Genomic DNA, 25223 nt, shown 5'->3' with positions numbered 1-25223 from the left:
ATATTGCAGGCTACTGGGTTTTGGTGCAAAATGAAGAAACGAGTGCGACAGCCAAAGTGTCCAGAAGAACTGGGGCTGGTTCTGGAAGATGCTCGGTAAAACCTACAGCTCATTTCCGCATAAAACTGCACTCATTGTATTTTTTATTTTTTAAAGCAAAGGGTCGTCTCACACCAAATACTGACTTTGTTATAGTGATTTATTATGGCTTACTGCTCACTGTTTATAGTATTTTTTTAAATTGAAACATTTCATTGTTTTTTTAAGACATTTTTGGTCTACAGCATTTCTTTACATGTGCCTCAGACTTTTGCACAGGACTGTATGTCAGTGGTATTGCTTCATATTTTGAAAAATACTGACTCGTAAATGGGAAAATGTGTGTGGTAGGCATACCGATTAAGGTGAAGCACCTGAAAGAAGGAACATCCAAAGACACGTCGTTGGAAATCTTCAACTATTTGAATGAAGTAGGGTGAGTTACTGGCACACTGGTGTAGCTTTAAAATGTTGTATGAATGTTGTATTATATATTTAAATAATATTGGCTGTCTTTTTTTCATGGTATATCAGATATATTCTATTCAGCTAGCATGATATTGAACGAGTCGAAGACGAGTAGCTGAATGGACTATATCTGATAGACCATGAAAAAAAGACAGCCATTATTATTATTATTATTATTATTATTATACATACACATTCCTTTCGAGTGTTCAACGCGTCTTTCTCTTTCAAAATTCTCTCAAAATGTTCCGTATTTAACGACGCAAATTTGGCGGCCATGTTTGTTTACAAATTGTCCGTCACTCACTCACTCACTAGCATGGAAGTTTTACATCTCTGACGTATGACGTCATGTTGTCTTGACAACCATGCAATATCGTAAACCATATTCAATGCTCATTCTCCATTGGGTAGAGTGATGTAATACACGTAGGATAAGCGATAGGATAACAATATTGCATGCTATCAAACCAAATGAATGAAACCTGCTAGAAGGGAATAGAACACATGTTTTATTCCATTGAAAAAGTGTCCTGTATGGATAATAACCCCTTCGGACAGAATGTGTACAATTGTACACATGAAGTTCCATAGCATTTTTCCTTGTGTCCAAAGGGGATATTTAGATTAGATTAGCTTAGCTTAGTTTAGCTTAGATTAGATTAGATTAGATTAGATTAGATTAGATTAGATTAGATTAGATTAGATTAGATTAGATTAGAACTTTATTGATCCCTTAGGGAGGGTTCCCTCAGGGAAATTAAAATTCCAGTAGCATCATTATAGGATAAACAGAGAATAGAATAGAAAAAAGAGTGAACTTCTAGATAAATTAAGTCTTTAGAAAACTTCTAGATAAATAAATTATTTACATATACAAATATATTAAAAAGATATGAAAAAAGTCCAGCAGGAGAGGTATTACACATTATATTGCACATTGTCCGGTATTGTTTATTGTCAGGCTAGGCTACTGCTCCTTCCCGTCCTCTGTCCTCCTGTTACCCCTCCTCCCCCCCAGAGAGGAGTTGTACAGTCTGATGGCGTGAGGGACAAAGGAGTTTTTAAGTCTGTTCGTCCTGCACTTGGGAAGGAGCATTCGGTCACTGAACATATATCGATCTATATATATCTAACATGTATCTTTCTGTGTGTTTGTTTTTTGTTTCCTCTCAGAGCAAAGCACGGAGTTGGACGAATTGACATCGTGGAAAACCGCTTCGTCGGAATGAAGTCCAGAGGTATTTCTAACATCTGTATCACATGACCTCATACAGCTACACTTCTTTACATCCAGAAAAATGGACTGAAATGTTTGGGGTTTTTTTTTTTTGTCATTGTTGATCACATGACAGCATCAGAGTGCAACAGTCAGTACGTTTACATGCACATCCAAATCGAGCTACTGTCGATAATCGAGCTAAGGGTCCCAGCAGGGGTGCCAGAGAAATCCAATCCTACATGCACACAAGGAAATCGAGCTATTGTGTGAGGTACATTGTGCACCCGAGCCACAGGTGGCACTACACGCCCCATCGTGTTGGTACACTTCCGGTTGTCGTCATGAAGAAGAGCTATTCAAGAGTATAAACAAAGTTATCAGTTCCGTGTTCACAAGAAGAGTGTTTGTAGTTTGTATGTACAACCAGAAGTGTTCCTAATAAATGGGCACTAAGTTGAAGTTGATCTGTAATGGTGAACATTTTAACTGTTAGCCTGCTAACATGCTAATAACTTACCAACTAATTGGAAAGGGGTGCGTACATGCCCAGACACAAGTGTTCCTAATAAAGCAGCGGCTAAGGTGAAGCGTCATGCCGACCGAGGCTGTTTTTTTTTTTTTTTTTTTTCGACCGAGGCTGTTGTGTTTCCCGCTTGTGGTCTCGTCACTTCCGGAAGGGGCAGTGCTGAAGTAAGTAGCTCGACTACGTAGCTCGACAGGGTTTACATGCACTAAGTAGCTCGGCTACAATCACATAATCTAGGTCGTGTAGCTCGATTACGAGAAATCAAGTTCGGTTCAATTTCAGCCTAGCTAAAGTGTATCCATGGCATTTAGAACTTCGATTTCAGTCGAGCAACGGCAGAAATTCGATTTTCTCTATGTGCATGTAAACGCACTCACTGACCAGTGAATCGATCCACTTCCTTTCCACTTTACCACAGAACAGCAACTCCAGATTTTATTTCAGATTTGTTCGTAGCTTTGGTCTAAAAGAAAAACGAAGGTGTTTGGAATAGAAGCTGCAGAAACAGGAAATGACAGCCTGTAAAAAACATGTCGTGATTCTTCGGCAGACGATGGATGGGTCATTTCCGAGTAACGGATTGGAAATGACTCTCAGTTGACGGTTGTCAGTGGAATAATACTGAACAGATGTGCGGTGGACCTGTCAGCCCTCCTCTGGCCATTAGCACACGGTTTGTGTTTGTTGTTCCCACCGGCTCAGGCTCGCAGTCAGCTGTCACACTGTCAGTCAGGATGAAGAATAAAACCTTCCGAAGGCAAAACCGCTCAGGAATGTAGCAGATTTATATCCACCTGCTTGCTGATGTCATATCTGTAGACCTGCAGAAAGATAAAAAGAATAGAAAGAAAGAAGGCACAGCATAAACTACATGTTTCTTCAGGCATTTATACTTATTTTCATTGTTGTGTGTGGAAAATCATGTTGAGCTGCAGCATCCTATCACACACACATCTTATTTTCACAGAATTTTTCATTTGTACTCACAGCACTGGCACAATTGTTACTCTCACTCAGGATATTTCTACTTTATTATTATTATTATTATTATTATTATTGGACGGCACGGTGGTGTAGTGGTTAGTGCTGTCGCCTCACAGCAAGAAGGTCCGGGTTCGAGCCCCGTGGACGGCGAGGGCCTTTCTGTGCGGAGTTTGCATGTTCTCCCCGTGTCCGCGTGGGTTTCCTCCGGGTGCTCCGGTTTCCCCCACAGTCCAAAGACATGCAGGTTAGGTTAACTGGTGACTCTAAAGTGAATGTGAGTGTGAATGGTTGTCTGTGTCTATGTGTCAGCCCTGTGATGACCTGGCGACTTGTCCAGGGTGTACCCCGCCTTTCGCCCGTAGTCAGCTGGGATAGGCTCCAGCTTGCCTGCGACCCTGTAGAAGGATAAAGCGGCTAGAGATAATGAGATGAGATTATTATTATCCTAACGTTCTTTAGGACGCTATTTCTCCCTCAGTTTTCAACCAAATTTCACATGAAGAATACTGTACCTCTGGGCTGAATTAAGCTGCTATGACTTTTGGTGCTGATCTGGATCACTGATCTGGAATGATCCATGAACAATAGGATTTTTTTTCCTCTCCTGTCAATTTTCATGATTTTTTTCAATCTTTAAATTTTGTTCAGGGCGGCAGGGTGCAACTTTTCCTCACTAAGCATCATTCTCTATTTCTTACTGTTCTGGATCTATAGGGTATGGTGACCAGACGTCCCAGTTTGTAACAGCTAGTGCAAATTACTGTGACCTTTAGTCACTGTCTCTATCTAGTTTCTATATTATTATTTGTAATGATGCACAAGGAGTGTATTCAGGGCTCTCAGAAAATGAAATCAAGTGCTCCTTTTTTTAATTATTATTGTGAATCATCATCTTCTTTTGGCTGCTCCTGATTAGGGGTCTCCACAGCGGATCTTTCGTCTCCATTGCTTCCTGTCTTCCGCATCCTTCTCTACCACACCTGCCACTTTCATGTCCTCTCTCACCACATCCATGTATCTCCTCTTTGGCCTTCCTCGTTTTCGTTTGCCTGGCAGCTCCATCCTCAAGGTTCTCTTTCCAACATGCTCTGCATCTCTTCTCAGGATGCGCTCGTACCATCTCAGTCTCATCTCTCTTAGCTTAATTCCCATGCTTTCCACATGTGCTGTTCCTCCGATGTGCTCGTTCCTTATCCTGTCCAACCTCCCATCGCAAACCTTAACATCCTCAACTCCGCCACCTCCAACTTTGCCTCCTGTCTCTTCGTTAAGGGTACGGTCTCCAATCCATACATCACAGCTGGTCTCACTACTGTCTTATACATCTTGCCTTTCACTTTTGCTGGGACTTTCCGATCACAAATGATCCTGCACTCTGTTGACCAACAGTACCAGAGGCGGTTGTTGTTAACCCGGGCCCCGACCGATCCGGTATGGTATTTCTCTTTTCATTACGCATGTTAGATTTGGCACAGTTTTACGCCGGATGCCCTTCCTAACGCAACCCTCTCCAATTTACCAAGAGTACGCATATGCACCCCCAGTGGCTGGATTTTTTTTAAATTATTGTGAATAATAATAATAATAATAATAATAATTACTACGAATAATTAGCAGAATTTTAATGTATCACATTTTATTACAAGGATGTTGACATGCACTTTTTGAAAGATTTGTCCTTGAAAAAAGACTTAATAATAAATAAATAAATAAATAAATAACATAAAATTATTGTATATAATGCTATGATTTCAGTTTTCAGACTGTAGTAGGAAAAAAAAATTGGGTTTCAGACAGTTTTAATAATTCAGTTCCTCTGTGTGTGTGTGTTAACAGGATTTGGAAATAACCCAGTTTTCCAAAAAGAAAAAAACAAACAAAAAAAAAGTTTACTTATCCCATCATTGGCCATTAGCTGGATCTGATCACACCTCAGGTTATGTGCAGTTGAGTGTAATCTGTGTGTGTATTTTTGTGTGACTGAGACTTTGAAGTGTTAAAACCTGGCGTTAATTCCACACCGAGGTCTGGGAGAGAGCCGTACCTGCTCAGATAGCAGGAAGAATGCTAAGCTGATTCGGTGTACCTGTGTTAGCAGGGTGGGACGCCCAAAGGGCCACAAGCCAAGCAAGGAGTAGTTTAAACACACACACACACACACACACACACACACAACTTTTAAAAGATTAACGCTTGCAAATCAGCGAGCTTTTGTCTGCATAATCTGTGCTAGCCAGTCCGTTCCTTCAGGGAGCTTAATTCAAGGAGCATTATCAGATGCCCTCTTACAGAGCTGGAGCACTTTAGCGCTTTGGCTCTGGTCTCACTTAAATCCACAGAGCCTTAATATATCAGATTGCCAGCTTTCAGTGCTTAAAAGATCACTCGTTTTTTTTTTTAAAGTCCTGTTTTGGGCAGAAGGATCCGTGACCATTCAGTTTTCCCTCTGCCCGCCTGAGGCCTGCTTCCCAGTGAAGAGCTTTGTGATAAAGAGAAATGTGGATAAATTCAGATTGAACGACAGATTCTTGTTGCATGTTTTTAGTTTGAGACCGCATAAGTGAGAGAATACTGCTGCTAATAAACTGAGAAACTCAGTGCCGAGAGTGTGTCCAGCTCGCATAACTTGAACACATACCAGAAAGATGAGACAAAACTCGTCAACTATCAACTTTTATGTCTGTATCTATCTATGTAGCATGTCTTGTATACAAAAAAATGTAAAGGATGAATGACACCAAACAGAAGACAAAACTGTTCGTCTAATTAACAGTTATTCCACGAAATCGAGTTTTACATGAGCTGATAGCTAACGAGGCGCATAGTTGGCTATAAGCCACGTGCGACGAGATTGAGTGGAATAACTGTTTTATTCTATCCACATTCACTGGATTTTGAGAAACAGAGCATTTTTATTTTTTTGCAAATACGATAAATGAAAACTTTATACAAAATGTCCAACAGAATTATTTCCGCTTAGAATGTAAACAAACCGGTGAAATGACAGGAGCAATTTGTGAAAAATGCTATAATAATAATAATAATAATAATAATAATAATAATAATTCTTGAAAAATAAAAAAGATACATTCTTACCATCACATACTTTCATTCCATATTTTGTTGCTTTTTTTTGTATTTTTTGGAGTTTTCTTTTTCTTCTTTAAGGTTTTTTGGTGGTTGGCAAACCAACTTAAAGGTACATTATGGCTGGAGTGTGGAACAGGAGATATTGGGAGTGAAAAAGAAACCAAAAACCCCAAAAACTATATTCTTTTAGTTATTTCTGTTTCTTTTAAATACTTGATAACAATTTTGGGGGTTTTGTTTTCAAGTAGTTTTTATTTCATCCTCGATTGGTCCAGCAACATGCTCGGCCATTTTGTTTGTCTCTACTCACGGTATATGAGCTGATATCCTACTAGTAGAGTAGCCAATCAGAGCGTGTGACTGCTCATATCCAGTGAATGTAGATATAATAAAAACGTTTAGTTTAGTTTAGTTTAATGGCTTTGTCACAAATTTACAATAAGATACTGAGAAACCAAATTTCCCAAAAGCATCGCAGCACAAAGATCATCGTTAAATGGTAGAGCAAGCAGCACAATGAGCACTCTCTTTCTCCTAGTTAAGATGCTCTTAGCATTAAGATGCTTTTGGGAAACCTACCACAGAACTTTCATCCCAATTGCGACCTTTACCTCATATGTGTTGGCAAATAGTTATTAAAAAAAGACTCAGGGCAAATAAAATTAGACTGTAATCATACTTATCATTAACATTACGTGAGAGCTCGTAAAGCTATTTGTTGAACACGACCCTGAGCTCACACCATATATCCTTATGAGAACCCACCCTATTTCTGAAACTACTTCCTGTTTGAAACAAATGACTAGTTTCTATACTTATTACTGTATATGACAGTAAAGAGAAATTATAATTTGGGTCTCAGGAAGCAGCTTCGGATCTTGTTTCAATCCAAGACAGACAATACAGATGAAACACTGTCTCCTTGATTTAATACTTACCACAATATGTTCCTGTTCAAATGGACAAAACTTTAGCCTCCCATCTTCCTGTCCTGCTTCTCTTTTAGACAGCTGAGTGACAGCTTCGTTTGTTCATACGTTAAATATCGGTCTCCCATATTTACGCGCACACACATGCGCACACACGCACGGAGGTTGTAAATTGCAGGGTGGAAGAGTCAGGGCAGTAGATCTTGGCAGCTGAGGGTTGGTACCCTATCATTTCTGCTCGTTGCTCTGTCTATAACAGATGATGGACAGCATGCTGTTTGGCAGGCTTCATTATCTTAATGATGATACCTGGACATGAGACTGGACTCAATTCTTCTAGACAATTTGACAGCTCTATTTATTTATAGCGTCTGCCGTTCTGTTCAGATATAATGCTCCTGCGTGTCTGTTTCTCATTCTTGCTTCCTGTCAGGTATCTACGAGACCCCTGGAGGCACCATTCTCCATCATGCTCACCTGGACATTGAGGCTTTCACAATGGACAGAGAGGTCAGGCGCATCAAGCAAGGCCTGAGCATCAAGTTCTCCGAGCTTTTGTATAATGGTATGAAGTCTCATCTCATCTCATTATCTCTAGCCGCTTTATCCTTCTACAGGGTCGCAAGCAAGCTGGAGCCTATCCCAGCCGACTACGGGCGAAAGGCGGGGTACACCCTGGACAAGTCGCCAGGTCATCACAGGGCATGGTATGAAGTGAAGACCTTAATACTTAAAGTGCATATCCTGGACCAAATTCTTTTTTTTTTTAAATATATGAAAGTATGTCCCTTTACACACTCATCCAGAAGGGTAATTTTGCACAAGGCCATCTGTCTACAGCAGAAAAAAAATAAAATAACAAAATGCGTCTGGAAAAATCCCAAGGGAGTCTGGAGCCAGATTCGTGACGTCACCTGCGGAAGCGAGAGCAGGCTGCGCGAGCTTGCACGGTTTCAGTGCACAGCCTGTGTAGACCAAGTTTAGCAGCTAGCGACTTTGCATTGAAATATGGAATTGTCACCTGAGTGCAATGTTACTTCACCTTTGGATGAAGAATATAATGTTGCTACACCCTCCTACGATACATCTGTTAACCATTTTAATAATTACGTGATAACGTTGAAGAAATTTGCAGAAAACCACCAGGTCATTTTCTCATAAACAAACCAGCGCTGACGTAGGATTCAGAGTGAGGCGTCCCGCACGCGACGTCACGAAAATCAATGTTTGCCGGGAAATCCAAAAGCCAAGTTTTTTCAGAGGCGGACCAATTCGCCTCAAATGGCTTGATTTCAACTGGATTTTTCTGGTATTGCGCAAGGTAAAAAAATTGCAGAGAATGCAAAATGTGACAGATATTTGACCAAAGTTTAATATAAAATAGGAGAATTACATTGATCTTGCTCAGGGGTGGGCAATTATTTTTTCCATGGGGCCACATGAGAAACAGAAAATTTTGTGGAGGGCCGGACTGAAAGGCTGAACTAAATTCTGCATAATATTAATTGTATTTCTTTATATAAAGCAATAAATAACATTGTTTTTACAAGCTGCTAAGACTGGTAAGAGTCTGGAAAAAACGAGGTTTCCTTACAAAAAATGTCATTTATTCAATCAAATTTCTCAAAACAATGGTTAACAAAATGTGAACGTTTGTACCTTTTTTTTCAGTCACATTCACCCCAAAACACAATAAAGACATCACAATATTGTCTTTCTACTCCAAATATCAAGCAAGATACATCAGATTATAATAATGATGCCCACATTTGTAGTCTAATCACCTCATTTGGTGTTTTTCAGTTTTTTATTTGTTCAGTGAGAGAAATCTAGTCTCTGTTGGTCTTTAACGAGTGCATCAGAGTCAGGTTGAATGTCTGAGATGGAGATGTGAAGCACAGCTGACAGATGATCATCAGTCGATTCGGTGTAGAAATCAGATCTTTTTTTTTATTAAATTCAAACATAAACAGAATTATTTTATATTACAACATAAAATCACACCTCTTCTGAAAATATAATCTAAAAAGAAAACTTATCAAATACATACATATATATATATATATATATATATATATATATATATATATATATATACAGTATATGTAAAATGGAAAAAAAACGAGGGGTTTATGAAAGGTTAACTTCTGCTATGAATGTGTACAGTATATTTGCATGGGGATTGTTTATATATTTCAGACATTTTTGTAACGAGGACAGTTCATTCTTAAGAGCAGGCCATGAAGGGCGGGATTTGGCATATCGACACTTGTGTATGTAATATTTTGTAAAAATAATGAGATTATTCACCAAAAAGTAGGAATCAGATCTCCAGATCGGCTCGGGCGCCTGCTGGTGACGTCACACTGTGTGATTGGCTGGACCGTTTGAAGGATGACGTACACGTTTGTGGTTGGTCTGGACAAATTACGGAAGTAGTTATCGTGGGATTAGGTTTCGTGGGATTTCATGTCATTTTCATGTCGCGCGCATTGCGTTTTTCTTGAACACAACTTCAAAATAAAAGCAATGCACGTTCAGTCCATGCATGAGGTAAAATTAGAAAATACATTTATTTTGTAATTTCTAATTAACCTTACGCGGGCCGGTCAGAATGAACCAAAGGGCCGGATGCAGCCCGCGGGCCGTAAAATGCCCAGGTCTGATCTTACTCCTGAATTTACCCGTGATATGCACTTTAAGGCAGTTCGTGGGTGTTTTTTTTTTTTGCCCCCAAGCATTTTAACACAGTAAGGCATCGTTCATAACAAAAAAGTTGCTTGATAAATATCACATGCAAAATAATGTCTGGTTCCTGAATATTCCTGAACAAAGCCAAAAAGGTCTATTATACGTACACAGTGTATAAATACCAGGCGTTGTTGATTGTTTTGTGTAACACTTCCTGATTTCCATTTATTCAAAATTCAAGTTTAATATTAATACACTTGGAGGTACAGGCCATATAACAGATGTTACATCATAATAAAACCCAAGTGTAAGCACCTTGCTTGATCACACACTCACCTCCTCTCCTCCTTTCTCTGTCACATCGAGCCTCCTCCTTTATTCTCTGTCTTTCTTTGGCTCAGGTGTCCTAATCCGTCCGTCACAAGCAGCAGGCTGCTCTCTGGCCCGTCTTCCCTTCCTATAATAGGATTTGAACTCATTAATGGCTGATTACAGATCAGTCTCCCTGCAATTAAAGCCACGTGGGAGTGAGAGCGGGCACAAGGGAATGGAGCACCTTACAAAGGTGTGAACAGATTAAACTCATTAGAGTCCTGAGCTCGGGGGAAACGGAGGCGGCCGGAGCTGGAGAGGGAACGCTCGGCCCCTGCCATCCCGCAGAGAAGAGAGGGAAGAATGTTCTGAACGCGGGGCTCCGTTCACACCTGCATACACTCTTGGCCTCAGTGGACATGCTAATAGCAGGGGAGAAAATGGTGGGGAGTGTTGAAATGGGGGAAAAAAAAACCCTGCTGCAGCGAGTGGAGTGTAGCTCGTCTTATCAGGGTTTACACAATGGATCATAACATTTAGACTTCATGCAGTATTCGTAATGCACTTTTATTATTAATAAAACTAATTATTAGGCTCAAAAACATTGAGGAATTTATGCCAAGGTTATACTCGATCGTATACTTGCTACCTATATTTTTTTTGGTATGAGATAAATGTCTGGTTTTTTTATGAGTATGCATCCCTCTGCTGGAGATGATCAAGAATATTACCAAGATACATAACTGAAAAAGATAGACTGAGATTCATACAAGTTCATTAATTGTATGCCTGATGCTTTGGAGCAGCATAGAGCAGTATACACATGGACAGACTTAAAAGTATTTACTAATCAATAAGTCCTGGAAGATTTGTCTGTAAAACTGACTTTTTAGTAAAAAAGAGAGGAACCGTCAGGGCCTTGTAAGCCTTCAGAGAAGGCGCAAACATACCAGCGTTTCAAATGTTATATTTAATTTCTTTCATTCTTTAATTTTTCATAATTTCGTTCTAATTATTCTCTTCTAATTCAAATTTGGCCTCATTTCCTATCAAATTTGCTTCAGGAATGAAAGGGTTACTGTCCTGAAACCATTAAAATCGAGTTATCCAATGAGATTGTTTTGTTTGTTGTCTCTCGGCTGAGAAGAGTTTAGAGCTGCTCACTCAGTGGTTTGGACTTCATTGCTGGGACAGAAGGCCATGGCAGTGTGTGTTTATGTAGGAAGTGACAGATTAATTAATTAACCAATCAGATTTTGATTTATGGCGGCACGGTGGTGTAGTGGTTAGCGCTGTCGCCTCACAGCAAGAAGGTCCTGGGTTCGAGCCCCGGGGCCGGCGAGGGCCTTTCTGTGCGGAGTTTGCATGTTCTCCCCGTGTCCGCGTGGGTTTCCTCCGGGTGCTCCGGTTTCCCCCACAGTCCAAAGACATGCAGGTCAGGTTAACTGGTGACTCTAAATTGACCGTAGGTGTGAATGTGAGTGTGAATGGTTGTCTGTGTCTATGTGTCAGCCCTGTGATGACCTGGCGACTTGTCCAGGGTGTACCCCGCCTTTCGCCCGTAGTCAGCTGGGATAGGCTCCAGCTTGCCTGCGACCCTGTAGAAGGATAAAGCGGCTAGAGATAATGAGATGAGATGAGATTTTGATTTATAGTGAAGGGGCGGGACCAAAAATGTATCACCCTCCACTTTCTCGAAGGCCAACGCGAGCTTAACTGTGAGTTAGTGCCATCGGCGCAGCAGTGAAGTCACCTTCCAGCCGGTATAGCATTCATCAGTAGTGTTAGTGAATGCTAATAAAGCGGTCAGTGCTATCTATCAAGAGCAAGTAGCACAGGCTAACGACCGAGAAACTAAGATTTCTGTCTCCAGACTTTTCTTCCACTCTGCACGCTTGAAACAGTATTTTTCACTCAGACTTAAGTATTCATTTCCCTGCGTAATTTACTTAGTTACTTTTAAAATCGACATTGACAGCTACACACAGCGGAACGACCTGGCAGCCTGCTGCTAATCCCTTACAAAATCCTTTACCCTGTTGCTTTTTTGCTGTCTGGCTAAGTTTTGGCTGAGCTCAAGTCCCAGCTCTAATAGTAACGGTTCGCCACTGCTTTTTCTAAGTTTGAACGTTATATAAAATGTTTACAAATTCAAACTGCTGGTCTTCAGATAGACCATTCTCATCGAAACACTCCAAATATTAATTCCTGAAAAAGGTCCTGCAGTGGAAACACACCTCTTAAATAGTAAACAGTGATCAAAGAGACTCTAATCATATCCTTCAAATCTCTATATCTGATATACAGTGGATGGAAGGATCAGATTTACTCAGCTGATGTACAAAATCCTATCTCTGTTTTTCCTGTATTGATTAATGCCTGCTTTCTCACCTTTGCCAGGATTTTGGTACAGCCCAGAGTGTGAGTTTGTGCGCCACTGCATTGTCAAGTCTCAGGAGAACGTAGAGGGCAAAGTGCAGCTGTCCGTGTTCAAAGGCCACGTCTACATCCTGGGCCGGGAATCACCCAAGTCTCTGTACAGCGAAGAGCTCGTCAGGTAACCAACATGACTCAGCTTTTCTGTGTGGACATTTTTTTTTATACAGTCATGTGAAAAAGAAAGTACACCCTCTTTCAAGTCTAGGTTTTAAGTGTCAGGACATAATAAAAAAAAATCATCTGTTCCTTACCAGGTCTTAAAATTAGGCAAATACAACCTCATATGACCAATAACACATGACATATTCACCCTGTAATTATTTATTTAACACAAAGTAAGCCAAAAATGCAGTAGCAGTGTGTGAAAAATTAAGTACACTCTTACTGCTTCCATAGAAATTATGAAGGTAGTTAGCAGCCAGATGTTGCTGATCAAATGAATTTGATTAATTGATCATCAGCAAGTGTGGCCACCTCTTAAAAAGCAGAAGTTTTGGCAGTTTGCTGGTCTGGAGCACTCAGGTGTATGTTAACACAATGCCAAGGAGGAAAGACATCAGCAATGATCTTAAAGAAGCAATTGTTGCTGCATATCAGTCTGGGAAGGGTTATAAGGCCATTTCCAAACAATTTGAAATCCATCATTCTACTGTGAGAAAGATTATTCAGAAGTGGAAACATTCAAGACGGTTGCCAATCTTCCCAGGAGTGGACGTCCCAGCAAATTTACTCCAAAGTCAGACCATGCAATGCTCAGAGAAATTGCAAAAAACCCAAGAACTACATCTAGGACTCTACAGGCCACAGTTAGCATATTAAATGTTAAAGTTCATTAAAGTACAATTAGAAAAAGACTGCACAAGTATGGCTTGTTTGGAAGGGTTGCCAGAAGAAAGCCTCTTCTATCTAAAAAGAACATGGCAGCATAGCTTAGGTTTGCGAAAATGCATCTGAACAAGCCACAAGCCTTCTGGAACAATGTCCTTTGGACAGATGAGACCAAAGTGGAAATGTTTGGCCATAATGCACAGTGCCATGTTTGGCGAAAACCAAACACAGCATATCAGCACAAACACCTCATACCAACTATCAAGCACGGTGGGGGAGGGGTGATGATTTGGGCTTGGGCCTGGGCACCTTGCAATCGTTGAGTCAACCATGAACTCCTCTGTATACCAAAGTATTCTAGAGGCAAACGTGAGGCCATCTGTCTAACAGCTAAAGCTTGGCTGCAATTGAGTCATGCAACAGGACAGTGATCCCAAGCACACCAGCAAATCTACAGCAGAATGGCTGAAAAAGAAAAGAATCAAGGTGTTGGAATGGCCAAGTCAAAGTCCAGACCTCAAACCAATTGAAATGCTGTGGCGGGACCTTAAGAAAGCTGTGCATAAATACAGTGGGGCAAAAAAGTATTTAGTCAGCCACCAATTGTGCAAGTTCTCCCACTTAAAAAGATGAGAGAGGCCTGTAATTTTCATCATAGGTCCACTTCAACTATGAGAGACAGAATGGGGGGAAAGAATCCAGGAAATCACATTGTAGGATTTTTAATGAATTAATTGGTAAATTCCTCGGTAAAATAAGTATTTGGTCACCTACAAACAAGCAAGATTTCTGGCTCTCACAGACCTGTAACTTCTTCTTTAAGAGGCTCCTCTGTCCTCCACTTGTTACCGGTATTAATGGCACCTGTTTGAACTCGTTATCAGTATAAAAGACACCTGTCCACAACCTCAAACAGTCACACTCCAAACTCCACTATGGCCAAGACCAAAGAGCTGTCAAAGGACACCAGAAACAAAATTGTAGACTTGCACCAGGCTGGGAAGACTGAATCTGCAATAGGTAAGCAGCTTGGTGTGAAGAAATCAACTGTGGGAGCAATTATTAGAAAATGGAAGACATACAAGACCACTGATAATCTCCCTCAATCAGGGGCTCCACGCAAGATCTCACTCTGTGGGGTCAAAATGATCACAAGAACGGTGAGCAAAAATCCCAGAACCACACGGGGGGACCTAGTGAATGACCTGCAGAGAGCTGGGACCAAAGTAACAAAGGCTACCATCAGTAACACACTACGCCGCCAGGGACTCAAATCCTGCAGTGCCAGACGTGTCCCCCTGCTTAATCCAGTACATGTCCAGGCCCGTCTGAAGTTTGTTAGAGAGCATTTGGATGATCCAGAAGAGGATTGGGAGAATGTCATATAGTCAGATGAAACCAAAATAGAACTTTTTGGTAAAAACTCAACTTGTGTTTGGAGGAGAAAGAATGCTGAGTTGCATCCAAAGAACACCATACCTACTGTGAAGCATGGGGGTGGAAACATGCTTTGGGGCTGTTTTTCTGCAAAGGGACCAGGACGACTGATCCGTGTAAAGGAAAGAATGAATGGGGCCATGTATCATGAGATTTTGAGTGAAAACCTCCTTCCATCAGCAAGGGCATTGAAGATGAAACGTGGCTGGGTCTTTCAGCATGACAATGATCCCAAACACACCGCCCGGGCAATGAAGGAGTGGCTTCGTAAGAAGCATTTCAAGGTCCTGGAGCGGCCGAGCCAGTCTCCAGATCTCAACCCCATAGAAAATCTTTCGAGGGAGTTGAAAGTCCGTGTTGCCCAGCGACAGCCCCAAAACATCACTGCTCTAGAGGAGATCTGCATGGAGGAATGGGCCAAAATACCAGCAACAGTGTGTGATAACCTTGTGAAGACTTACAGAAAATGTTTGACCTCTGTCATTGCCAACAAAGGGTATATAACAAAGTATTGAGATGAACTTTTTGTTATTGACCAAATATTTATTTTCCACCATAATTTGCAAATAAATTCTTTAAAAATCAGACAATGTGATTTTCTGGATTTTTTTTTCTCATTTTGTCTCTCATAGTTGAGGTATACCTATGATGAAAATTACAGGCCTCTCTCATCTTTTTAAGTGGGAGAACTTGCACAATTGGTGACTGACTAAATTTTTTTTTGCCCCACTGTAAATACCCTCAAACATGAATGAACTGAAGCAATGTTGGAAAGAAGAGCGGGCCAAAATTCCTCCACAATGATGTGAGGGACTGATAAAATCATACAGAAAATGATTGCGTCAAGTTATTGTTGCAAAAGGTGGTTCTACAAGCTATTGAACCATGGGGTGTACCTACTTTTTCACACATGGATTCTGCATTTTTACTTAATTTTTGTTAAATAAATAATGACATGGTGGAATCTGTTGTGTGTTGCTTTACAGCTGAGGTTAGATTTGCATAATTTTAGGACCTGGTAAGGATCAGATGATTTTTTTTTTTATGTCATGTCTTGATTGGTAAAACCATGTACCGGTAACTGGAAGAGGGTGTACTTTCTTTTTCACATGACTGTATCTTGGTCAGGACATTTGTCCTAGTGGGAACGTTTGGGTCGTCCACATGAGGAACACTGCTTATTTATAAAAACTACAGCTTTTATTAAAAAAACAACTCAAAGAGCTAAAATGTTTTCTTTTGGTCACTAAGGTTAGTGTTAAGGATAGATTTAGGTGTAGCATGGAAGGTCCTCACAAGAATACGAAGACAAATGAGTGTGTGTGTGTGTGTGTGTGTGTGTGTGTGTGTGTGTGTGTGTGTGTGTTAAGCTTGTCCTGTAAACCTTTCCACAATTAAATATCCAGATGTGGCAGTTTCGTACTGAGTGGTGATAAACAGATCTGAAATGAATCACCGTATTCAACCAGTGACAGCAATGCAGATGTTTCCATGGTGATGGCATCATGTGTTCTACCATAGATCGCATTAATTGAACCATGATGAAGTGCTAATGTCAGATTGCTAAAGATTGTTATTAGGATAGCTGGTCACCTCAAATCAAGTCGAGTCCCATTATTAGCTCATCTGTCCTACAGGTGATGAGTCTATGCCATCATGTGTTCGTTGTCCATCCGTTGTCCCTCTGGTGTCATCCACATTTCAGGAAAATCGCTTCTTCTGTCTCGATTCTTCACCGATTTTCATTCTTTTTGGCAGGAAGGTAGGTCTGCCTGGGGTGCACATACAGTGGTGCTTGAAAGTTTGTGAACCCTATAGAATTTTCTATATTTCTGCATAAATATGACCTAAAATATCATCAGTCCTCCAAGCCGGTGTGCAGGACTGATCAACAGTTACCAGAAATGCTTAGTTGCAGTTATTGCTGCACAAGGGGGCCACACCAGATACTGAAAGCAAAGGGTCACATACTTTTGCCACTCACAGATATGTAATATTGGATCATTTTCCTTAATAAATAAATGACCAAGCATAATATTTTTGTCTCATTTGTTTAACTGGATTCTCTTTTTATCTACATTTCGGACTTGTGTGAAAATCTGATGATGTTTTAGGTCATATTTGTGCTTAAATATAGAAAATTCTAAAGGGTTCACAAACTTTCAAGCGCCACTGTAGCTTCTACGCAAATTTGCAAATTAATTGCAATTAATAATGAAGATATGGAGTAATTAATCAATCCCTAACGAGCAGTTTGTCACACAGATCGCTTCTTCTCCGTCGATTCTTCAGCGATTTTGATTCTTTCTGGCATGAAGGTAGGGGTACCTAGGGTGCATATAACTTCTACCCAGATTTGCTTCATTACAGTTATTAATGAAGTTATGGACTAATTAAGCCTTAATGAGCAGTTCAACAAAAATCACTTTTTCTCGGTCAATTCCTCGCCGTTTTGGATTCTTTCTGGCAAATAGGTCGGTATTCCTAGGGTGGATATTGTGTCTACGTGTATATAGCTTGCAACATTTATTGCACAAGGTGGAACACTTTAGATCATTCCTTCTGGACTAGACAGGACCGGAGTGAGCTACACCGTCACTGATGGTCTCGTTGTGATTCGATCCATCACTAAAATCTGAGTGGAAGCCACTTAGTGAAAAAAATCCTGGTTTATTCTACTGCTACAGGATGATGGCAAAAGTTGAGAAGAAATAATGTTTGGCTGGAACATTACACAGAGTTTTATGGTGTTTTGAACGTTCATAGCATGAGGACCCAGGTACGGTATCACTGATTCTTGTCTCCAGGTCCTTGATGTAGTCAGTTTTTCCCCAGTTCTTATGGATAAAAAGTATCAACCCATTTCAGATAAATAACCAGAACCAGTGTCGGCATCTTGTCCATGATAAAGCGCAAAGTGGGTTGTTTTGCTTGAACACGTCACTCGGCATGCTATCTATAGAGTAACAAAAAACTCTACAGAGTACCAGTAGCTTCAGGAGGTGAAACAAACGTTAGATTCTTTCCTGCAACTTTTTCAATCCCTTGTGTCGTCTCTCTGTCCTTCTGCCTTGTCCTGGGAGAACAGTGATTCAGTGTATTTAGTGCCCTGACCCTTGGGCGCCCTCAGGGCAGACTCCGAGCTGACCAAAGCTGAGCGCCCATATGCCCAGACCTCTCTTCTTGCCTCAGCTGTGCGCTAATGGCCCTCGCGGCCATGCTGGAGGAAGTGGCCTGTTTCATGCTGGTTAAGCATGGAAGCGTTCGGTTGAAAGGTCACGTCAGTGGACGTTGCTTTGTGTTTCATCGAGACTTTCAAGTGAGAAGAAGTGAGTGTGCAAGAGGAGAAAAACAAATGCGAGAAAGTCCTGGTCTCCTTGTGTCCCTGCAGTGACTCAACAGGGATCAGTAAACAGTGTCATTAGCACAGTGGTGTCCCTCACATGCTGTATTGATCCCGCAGAAATGTCACAATGTGTGTGGCTCAGCAGTGATTACACTGACAGATGTACATACAAAGAGTTACATGCGAGGTAGAGGAAGGGGGTCTGTTTTTACACCCCGTTCTACCTTCAGTTCAGATCTTTCCCCAGTTCTTATGTGCTGGTGTCTGTCTTTTTTTTTTCTTCTCCCGCTGCCATTTCTTCTTTCCTAAAGGTCTAATTGTTGGCTTCTTACTTGTTAGGTTTCTGTGTGTGTAGCTCAGAGCAGCAGGTAGAAAATATCATAATTACAAAATACAGAGAGGTAAAAGAAAATCAGATCAATAGGACGGGTATTGTTGGGGAGGAAAAAGAGTACACTCAGTCTAAACATTTATGTTTTCATTTGGCAGATGCGTTTCTCTAAAGCAAGTTAAAGTGAGATATAATCCAATCCAAGTGCAGCTCCAAGGAGATGACAGTGAGACAAGTGCTACATGACTGATGCTCCTTTTCCACAGAATCACCCAACCTTTTAAGGAAATGTCCCACATCTTCACCACTCTGAGAGACGAACTGTTATGCAATCAGGTGTAGGCGCTTCCGAATAAACAACACAAAGAAAACAACTTTAAATGAGTGTACAAGATGCTTTTCTGACTTGGCACAAATAGATGTTTGTTGGTTTGTATATAGTCGACTTTATAGTACGGACAATTTAAAAGAACCCCTTGAGAAAGAAAGTCCTTAACCATCTGGAGAACCCTGGAGGAACCTTTGTTGTAGGATGGCAAAAAATAAAGAATGAATGAAAGAATATTTTATTAGCCGATCTGCCCATAAGGCCAATGAGCTGTTGCCATGGCGTGGCATGGCGTCCGTCCATCCGTCCGTCGTCCACAGTGCAGTTAAATCGGATCTCCTCCATCAGTTCTCCACAGATTTCCATTCCGATTGTTTTGTTGGAAAGAACTCATCACTCTGAACAAAACATGGTCATTGTTTTGTCAAATTTTTTTTGCTAACGAGTGAGTAATTGGGCCAAATTAAAGGGGAACTGAAGTCATTTTTAAACTTGCTTTATTTCTTAATTAACATGTTATTTAATTACGTTTTCGGTTTTAGTAACCTTATATCATGACTCGTATTGGCAACTAATTGCAGTTAAATATTATACTTATCGGCCTATTCGGTTTTCAGCCATATTGAATGTAATTCGTTTGGTCCATGGCAGGCGTCATTTATCCGCGCGATCTTCACAAGACTTGTGCGAGACTTTGAAACGTGAAGTGTCAGCCAGGTGTCAGTGCCGCCATTTTGAAAACTGTTTTCCAAACGAAATATTGCACAAAAATGAGTTTAAATGACGAGTACTGCCTACTTTTTTTCAAACTTTCCTGATTGCTATCAAAGCAAACAAAACGTCCGGCTTGACCACATCAGCATTCGAAAGAGGGCGCGCGCATCTTTTGACAACATTGGCAGATGTTGCCCTGTGTCCGAAATCACTCCCTACTCACTCTATAGGGCACTATATTGTGAGGACGCCATTTTGTAGTGCTGTCCGAAACCTTGGTGAGGATTATTACACCCTATATAGTGCACTCAAAGTATCCCACAATGCATCACGAAAAGTAGTGTACAACGATGGTCACTAACCAAAGCAATATATCCCATCATGCATTGTGGTCAGGCTGAAAGAAATCAAATTAAAAGTCTCAAATTTGACTTAATAAAAGGCAGCAGCAAAGAAGAAAGTATTCAGCCTCGATTTAAAAACAACTGAAAGCTGCAGGTACTTTGTATTGATTAATGTGGGAAATGCGCTCAGTATAATATGGATTTATCACAAAAACACATGCATGTATTTATTATTTTGAAAACACACCAGCCGGCTGATCTGGTACATTTTAATTGTGCAACAGTCATGACATAAATATCAGCGCGACGGACTAGTGTCCGAAAGAGTTTCTTCATCTTACCAACGAGCTCACTATATAGTCCTCTATACAGTAATTCCCTATATAGGGAGTAGTGAGTAGTGAACGAGTGAACGATTTCGGACACAGGGAACGTTGGCAGATGTTGGTCACTTTGATTTCCGCTGTACGTTTTACTTCTATCCTACGATGTCTCGCACAGGTGTCAACGAATCTCATTTACGGCCATTGCTTTGACATATGGATTGATATATTACAGAGCATATTTCAAACACTCATAGCTTGCTATAGCAGCGACAAAATAGCGATCAAAAATGCATTCCGATATTTTATAAAATGAGAAATAGAATTTTGATAATAAAAAATTTGCTTTCAGTTCTCCTTTAACGAATTTTCCAGGCCTCTCACTAGAATTGTATCTCCTCTCTGATTTCTCATCCGATTCCAGTTCTGATCGATGTTTTGGGTCGATCTTCCCTTGAGGAACAAAACTTGTTTGTTTGTTTGTTTGATTTTTGTTGTAAACAATTTGTTTACAACTTTATTTTCAGTTAAATCGTATCTCCTCCCTGAGTCTCAGTGGATTTCAGTTCTGATTGTTTTATTTGAAAGAACTCAACCTTCTGCATAAAACTTGGTTGTTGTATTGTCTATTTTTTGCTAGCAAATTAGTAATTAGGTCAACTTAATTTTCTCATTTTCTTCTGACTAGAATTGTATCTCGTCTCTCATTTATCATGCGAATTCAGTTCTGATTGGTGTTTTGAGTCGATCTTCACTTGGGGAACAAAATTTAGCCCTTTGTTGATTTTCCTGTCGTAAACAATTTGTCGTGGAGGTTGGTCCTCTCCCACATTGTCACATTTCAGTTCTGTTTGATGTTTTGGTCATCACGGTTATTTTGATGGCAGACCAGATGAGCTCCGACACCCTTGACGTTCTGCGATCGAAATATGACAAAATAGTAAAGGTGAGGAAAGTTGTTAGTAGACTAAAATTTTTTGTGCTCCTCAAAGGGATATTTAAATGGTACATTTTTTAGCGTTCTAATTTAATTTCATGGTTCTACATAATACCTTCCAGTGGGAAGGGTTCCACCAACTTTAACCTTTTCAGGTGCTAGGTGAACCGTTTGTCTCTAATGCCGCTTTTCCACTACCAACACGGCTGAGTTGGGCTGAGCCGTGCCGTGCTGAGTTGGGCTGAGTCGAGCTGAGTGGGGCTGTTGGAGTTGCATTTCGACTACAACCGCGCTGAACCGTGCTGGCTGGAAGTGGATGGACACATTGGGTGGAGTTAGCAAAAGTGGTTGGACATCACGTGATGTCGTTAGGCGGCGCAAACAGTGACATCAGTGACCTTTTAAGCGGTAGTCTCACGACCCAGATAGTAAACAATAAACATGGAGTCGTTAGTGTTGCTGGTCTTGGTGCTGTGGCTTGTTGTCACCGACAACGCCAACAGATACTGGCAAGAGCGTATAGATGAGGCGAGGCGCATAAGGCTTCAGAAATTCTCGTAATTCGTAATTCTTCTTCTTCCGGGTTTACGGTGTTTACAGATCCCAGCGTGCTCGCGGGGCATGTGTGGGCATGTGAGGACACTCCTCCTCACCAATCAGTGCACAGGGGAGTGTCTCCTCACGCCCCTAGCCCCACTCGGCTCGGTTTGGCTCGCTTCAGCCCTACTCCAAAACCGTGCGAGTTTTGGGGGCTGAGCAGGGCTGAAGCGAGCTGAGTCGTGCTGTTCTGAGGTAGTCGAAACGCGAGCCGTGTCGGGCTGAAGTGAGCTGAAGCGAGCTGAAAAAGAGTAGTGGAAAAGGGCCATATGAGTGTATTGTGTGGTAAATTTTCAGTACACACTCTAAAGGTTTGTTGCTTTGGCTTTGGGGGAACCCTTAAAGATTCCAAGTAGAACCTCATGTCAGAGGGTGTTTCTTTCAGAGAGGGTCAATTAGAATGCTTTTAGGAAGCTATGAACCAGTACCTATATGGAAAAGAAAATCGAAGAATTGTTGGGGAACACTTTTTTTTTTTTAAATAAGTGTAGATGTTATGGTATGTTCTATAAAATTTGTAAAACCTTGACATCTGATTTTCTTTGGTTATCCCTCTGGGGGACATTTAACGGTTCTATATGGAACCCTACGACAGAGTTTATCTTCAGGAAACTAAGAACCACCTTAAGGGACTCAAGGCTCATGTTCTGTAAAATCTCCACATCCAAATTGCATCCTCTTAGAAAATATAGAACCTTTAAGGGTCAATCCAGGGTCAAGTGGAACTCCTTTTGGAAGCTAAGAAGCATTAACTCTCCAAACTTCCCTTGAGGATCCTTTTTTTCCCCTAAGAGTGGAGAGGACTGTAATCCTTCATGAGCTGTAGTCATAGAAAAATTAAAATCCTTAAGGGTTTTTGGTTGTGTCTCTGGGGAAACCCTTAAAGCTTTTATGCAGAAGCTTATAACTGAGGATTTTGTTGAGTAGAATACTGTTAAGTGTGTTAGTAAGGTCTTGGGTCCCACAAACTGCCAGAACAGCTTCAGGGCACCATGATTTAGATTCTTCACATCTCTGGACCTGTTTTGGAGCGTTGTTCAAAAACATTCTCTCAGGTGGTGTTTTGATGATGATGGTAGTGGTGGTGGTGGTGGTGGTGGTGGAGAGAGCTGTCTAAAACCCAAAATTGCTCCAAAATCTCCCAGAGCTGTTTTCATTTGGGTTGAGAGCTGTATTCATTTGGATCTCAACCCAAGTGAAAACAGCTCTGAGAGATTTTGGAGCAATTTTGGGATCATTTTGGCTTCATACCTCCAAAACTGTGTCTAGAGTTGAGCATGCTTGGTGTGTCTGCAAAATGGTCTGCATTTTTGGCTATTTAGTACATCATCTAGGTATTAATTGTACTCTACATCTTTCTGGGTTTCCTAAATTCCCATTTCCCCAATGCTACTTGCACTGAAAGCATGCGCAATGAGACAAAACTGATGTTTTGTTAGCATTATCATTAGCAATGATTTCATGGCTCCAATATTACTTTGCTGTTTTTTTTTGTATAGACCAGATCAGCTTGTTTTGCCATGGAGATGCATGGTTTTAGATTTAGCACCATCACCTTATTGATGGAAAAGGTCTACATAGTTACAAGGGATAGAGCAAGTCCTAGTTCTGGATGAACAAAACTTTGCTGCATTACCCATCGTATGACCACTGATCATCAGCACAGGCAGAATTATAATGGTCTCAGAAGTTGAACAATGTACTGTAGGTCACTGAGAATCTCAGCACTAATTGAGAGTCCATGATGAAGCAGTCACCCTCGATTTCTCTCCTGTCTCTCCTCCAGCATGGATGTTCAGGGAGACTACGATCCTTCAGACGCCTCTGGGTTCATCAAGATCAATGCAGTCAGGTAGGTGCAGATACATACTTTGACCTCATTAAGTATGAATCTTATCTGTAACAGTGTATTTTAACTAATCATTGCCTGCCAGAATGAATTGTCACTTTCTTTCTGATTCCTTTTAGGCTCCGAGAGCATCACAGGTTGCAGGGAAAAGGCCAGTTGAAGCAGTGAGCATCACCTGAACTTAGAGCCTACTTCAGAGATTGACAAAAGTGCAAAGTCTCTGTATTGAGGAAGCATCACCGTCAATCCTTTATTGTTAATCCATTTTTAAAAAGTAGGTCAGGGTCAAAGGATTAAGAAGTACGACTCAAAAAGAGGGATTTTACAAGGTTCGCATTTTCAGAGACATTGTATTGTAATTTAATTCATTTCTGGGATTTTCAAGTTTAGAAACTTCATAATCTTCATAATAATAATAATAATAATAATAATAATAATAATAAACTGTTTGGAACTGTTGCATAAAAGAATCCCTTCTTGAAAGCAACCCACCAAATGCCGTGCCATTAGAATTGCAACTTGAATTATATTTTGTTTCTTAAGTCTGAAACTGACCTTTTTTACAGTATCAAAAAACTATCAGCATGTTTGGCAAAATTGATGATAAAACCTTGATGTGTTGGAGCTGTTTTGTCACTGGGACCAGGTTATTTCAGCTCAATATCTGGTTGCCTCTGCCACGAGGTAACGATGTCGCCATTTCAAAAAAGATGATGAACTTAAATCCCCATCCAGATTAGCACAGAAAAGCTTGCGAGAAAAAAAAGAAACCTGTCCAATTTGAAGCCTGTTGGAGCCTGTGTGTTGAATTCAAAATGGCCTCCATGTACACAAGCTTAAGAATATAAAGGAGGTTGAAATAGAAAGGTACTATTTAAAGCAAGTTCCTAGATACTCTTCAACCTTTTTGGACAAATCAGAAAAAGAATCAGTGATGTCATTCTCGGCTGTTTGTGTACAAATTGTTGGGGTGCCAATAGTTTTGAAAGCAGTGCTTTGCAAAATAAATTGCACTTCTTAAAGGTGTCATTGCATCGTTTTTTCATTAATTGTGCGGTGGTCTCTAGTATGAATAAATGACCTGTGAGTCGGTTTTGGTGAAAAAAATGCTGTGGTGTTCCTGTTTCAGGCTGTTCTAGTTTGGTGGAGGAGTGGGTGGCGGGAGAACACAGGATTTCAGCTCTTACTCATGAATATTCATGCCATGTAAACATATTACTTCTGATTGGCTAACAGCACTGTGACGCTCCCTCTAGTGGGTTATGGACGAGGCCATGACTACTAATTTTCGAAGTAACGTAAGTTCATAGGGCTTTTTCTGATTCACTCGTTTTTCCGTCTATTTTCTTTCATAGGCTAATACAGGGAATGGGGGTAGAAGAACATTTTCACGCGCAGCATGCATATGCAACTCGGAGTGACCTATGGTGTTTCAAAAAGAGCAAGTATTAAACGGTTTGTCGTGGAATGACACCTTTAAGAATACAAT

The 25223-nt window shown here is 40.7% G+C and overlaps 1 protein-coding gene across 2 annotated transcripts in view; it reads left to right on the top strand.

Moving 5' to 3' along the window:
* Positions 1–24760, top strand: part of ass1 (argininosuccinate synthase 1) — an 89796-nt gene extending 65036 nt beyond the window's left edge. The window contains exons 10-15 of one of the 2 annotated variants that reach the window (XM_060912983.1): positions 391–475; positions 1684–1748; positions 7692–7823; positions 12662–12818; positions 23672–23737; positions 23854–24760. In XM_060912983.1, coding sequence (XP_060768966.1) covers positions 391–475; positions 1684–1748; positions 7692–7823; positions 12662–12818; positions 23672–23737; positions 23854–23902 — 554 coding nt within the window. In that variant the 3' untranslated portion in view covers positions 23903–24760. The remainder of the gene's footprint in view (positions 1–390; positions 476–1683; positions 1749–7691; positions 7824–12661; positions 12819–23671; positions 23738–23853) is intronic. The other variant, XM_060912984.1, reaches the window with a different exon arrangement.
* Positions 24761–25223: the final 463 nt, after the last annotated feature.

The sequence above is a fragment of the Neoarius graeffei genome, chromosome 28, assembly GCF_027579695.1.
Source record: "Neoarius graeffei isolate fNeoGra1 chromosome 28, fNeoGra1.pri, whole genome shotgun sequence".
In the NCBI taxonomy this organism is placed as follows: Eukaryota; Metazoa; Chordata; class Actinopteri; order Siluriformes; family Ariidae; genus Neoarius; species Neoarius graeffei.
The sequence above is the reverse complement of the archived record's forward strand: the minus strand, read 5'-3'. Positions and strand labels throughout refer to the sequence as shown.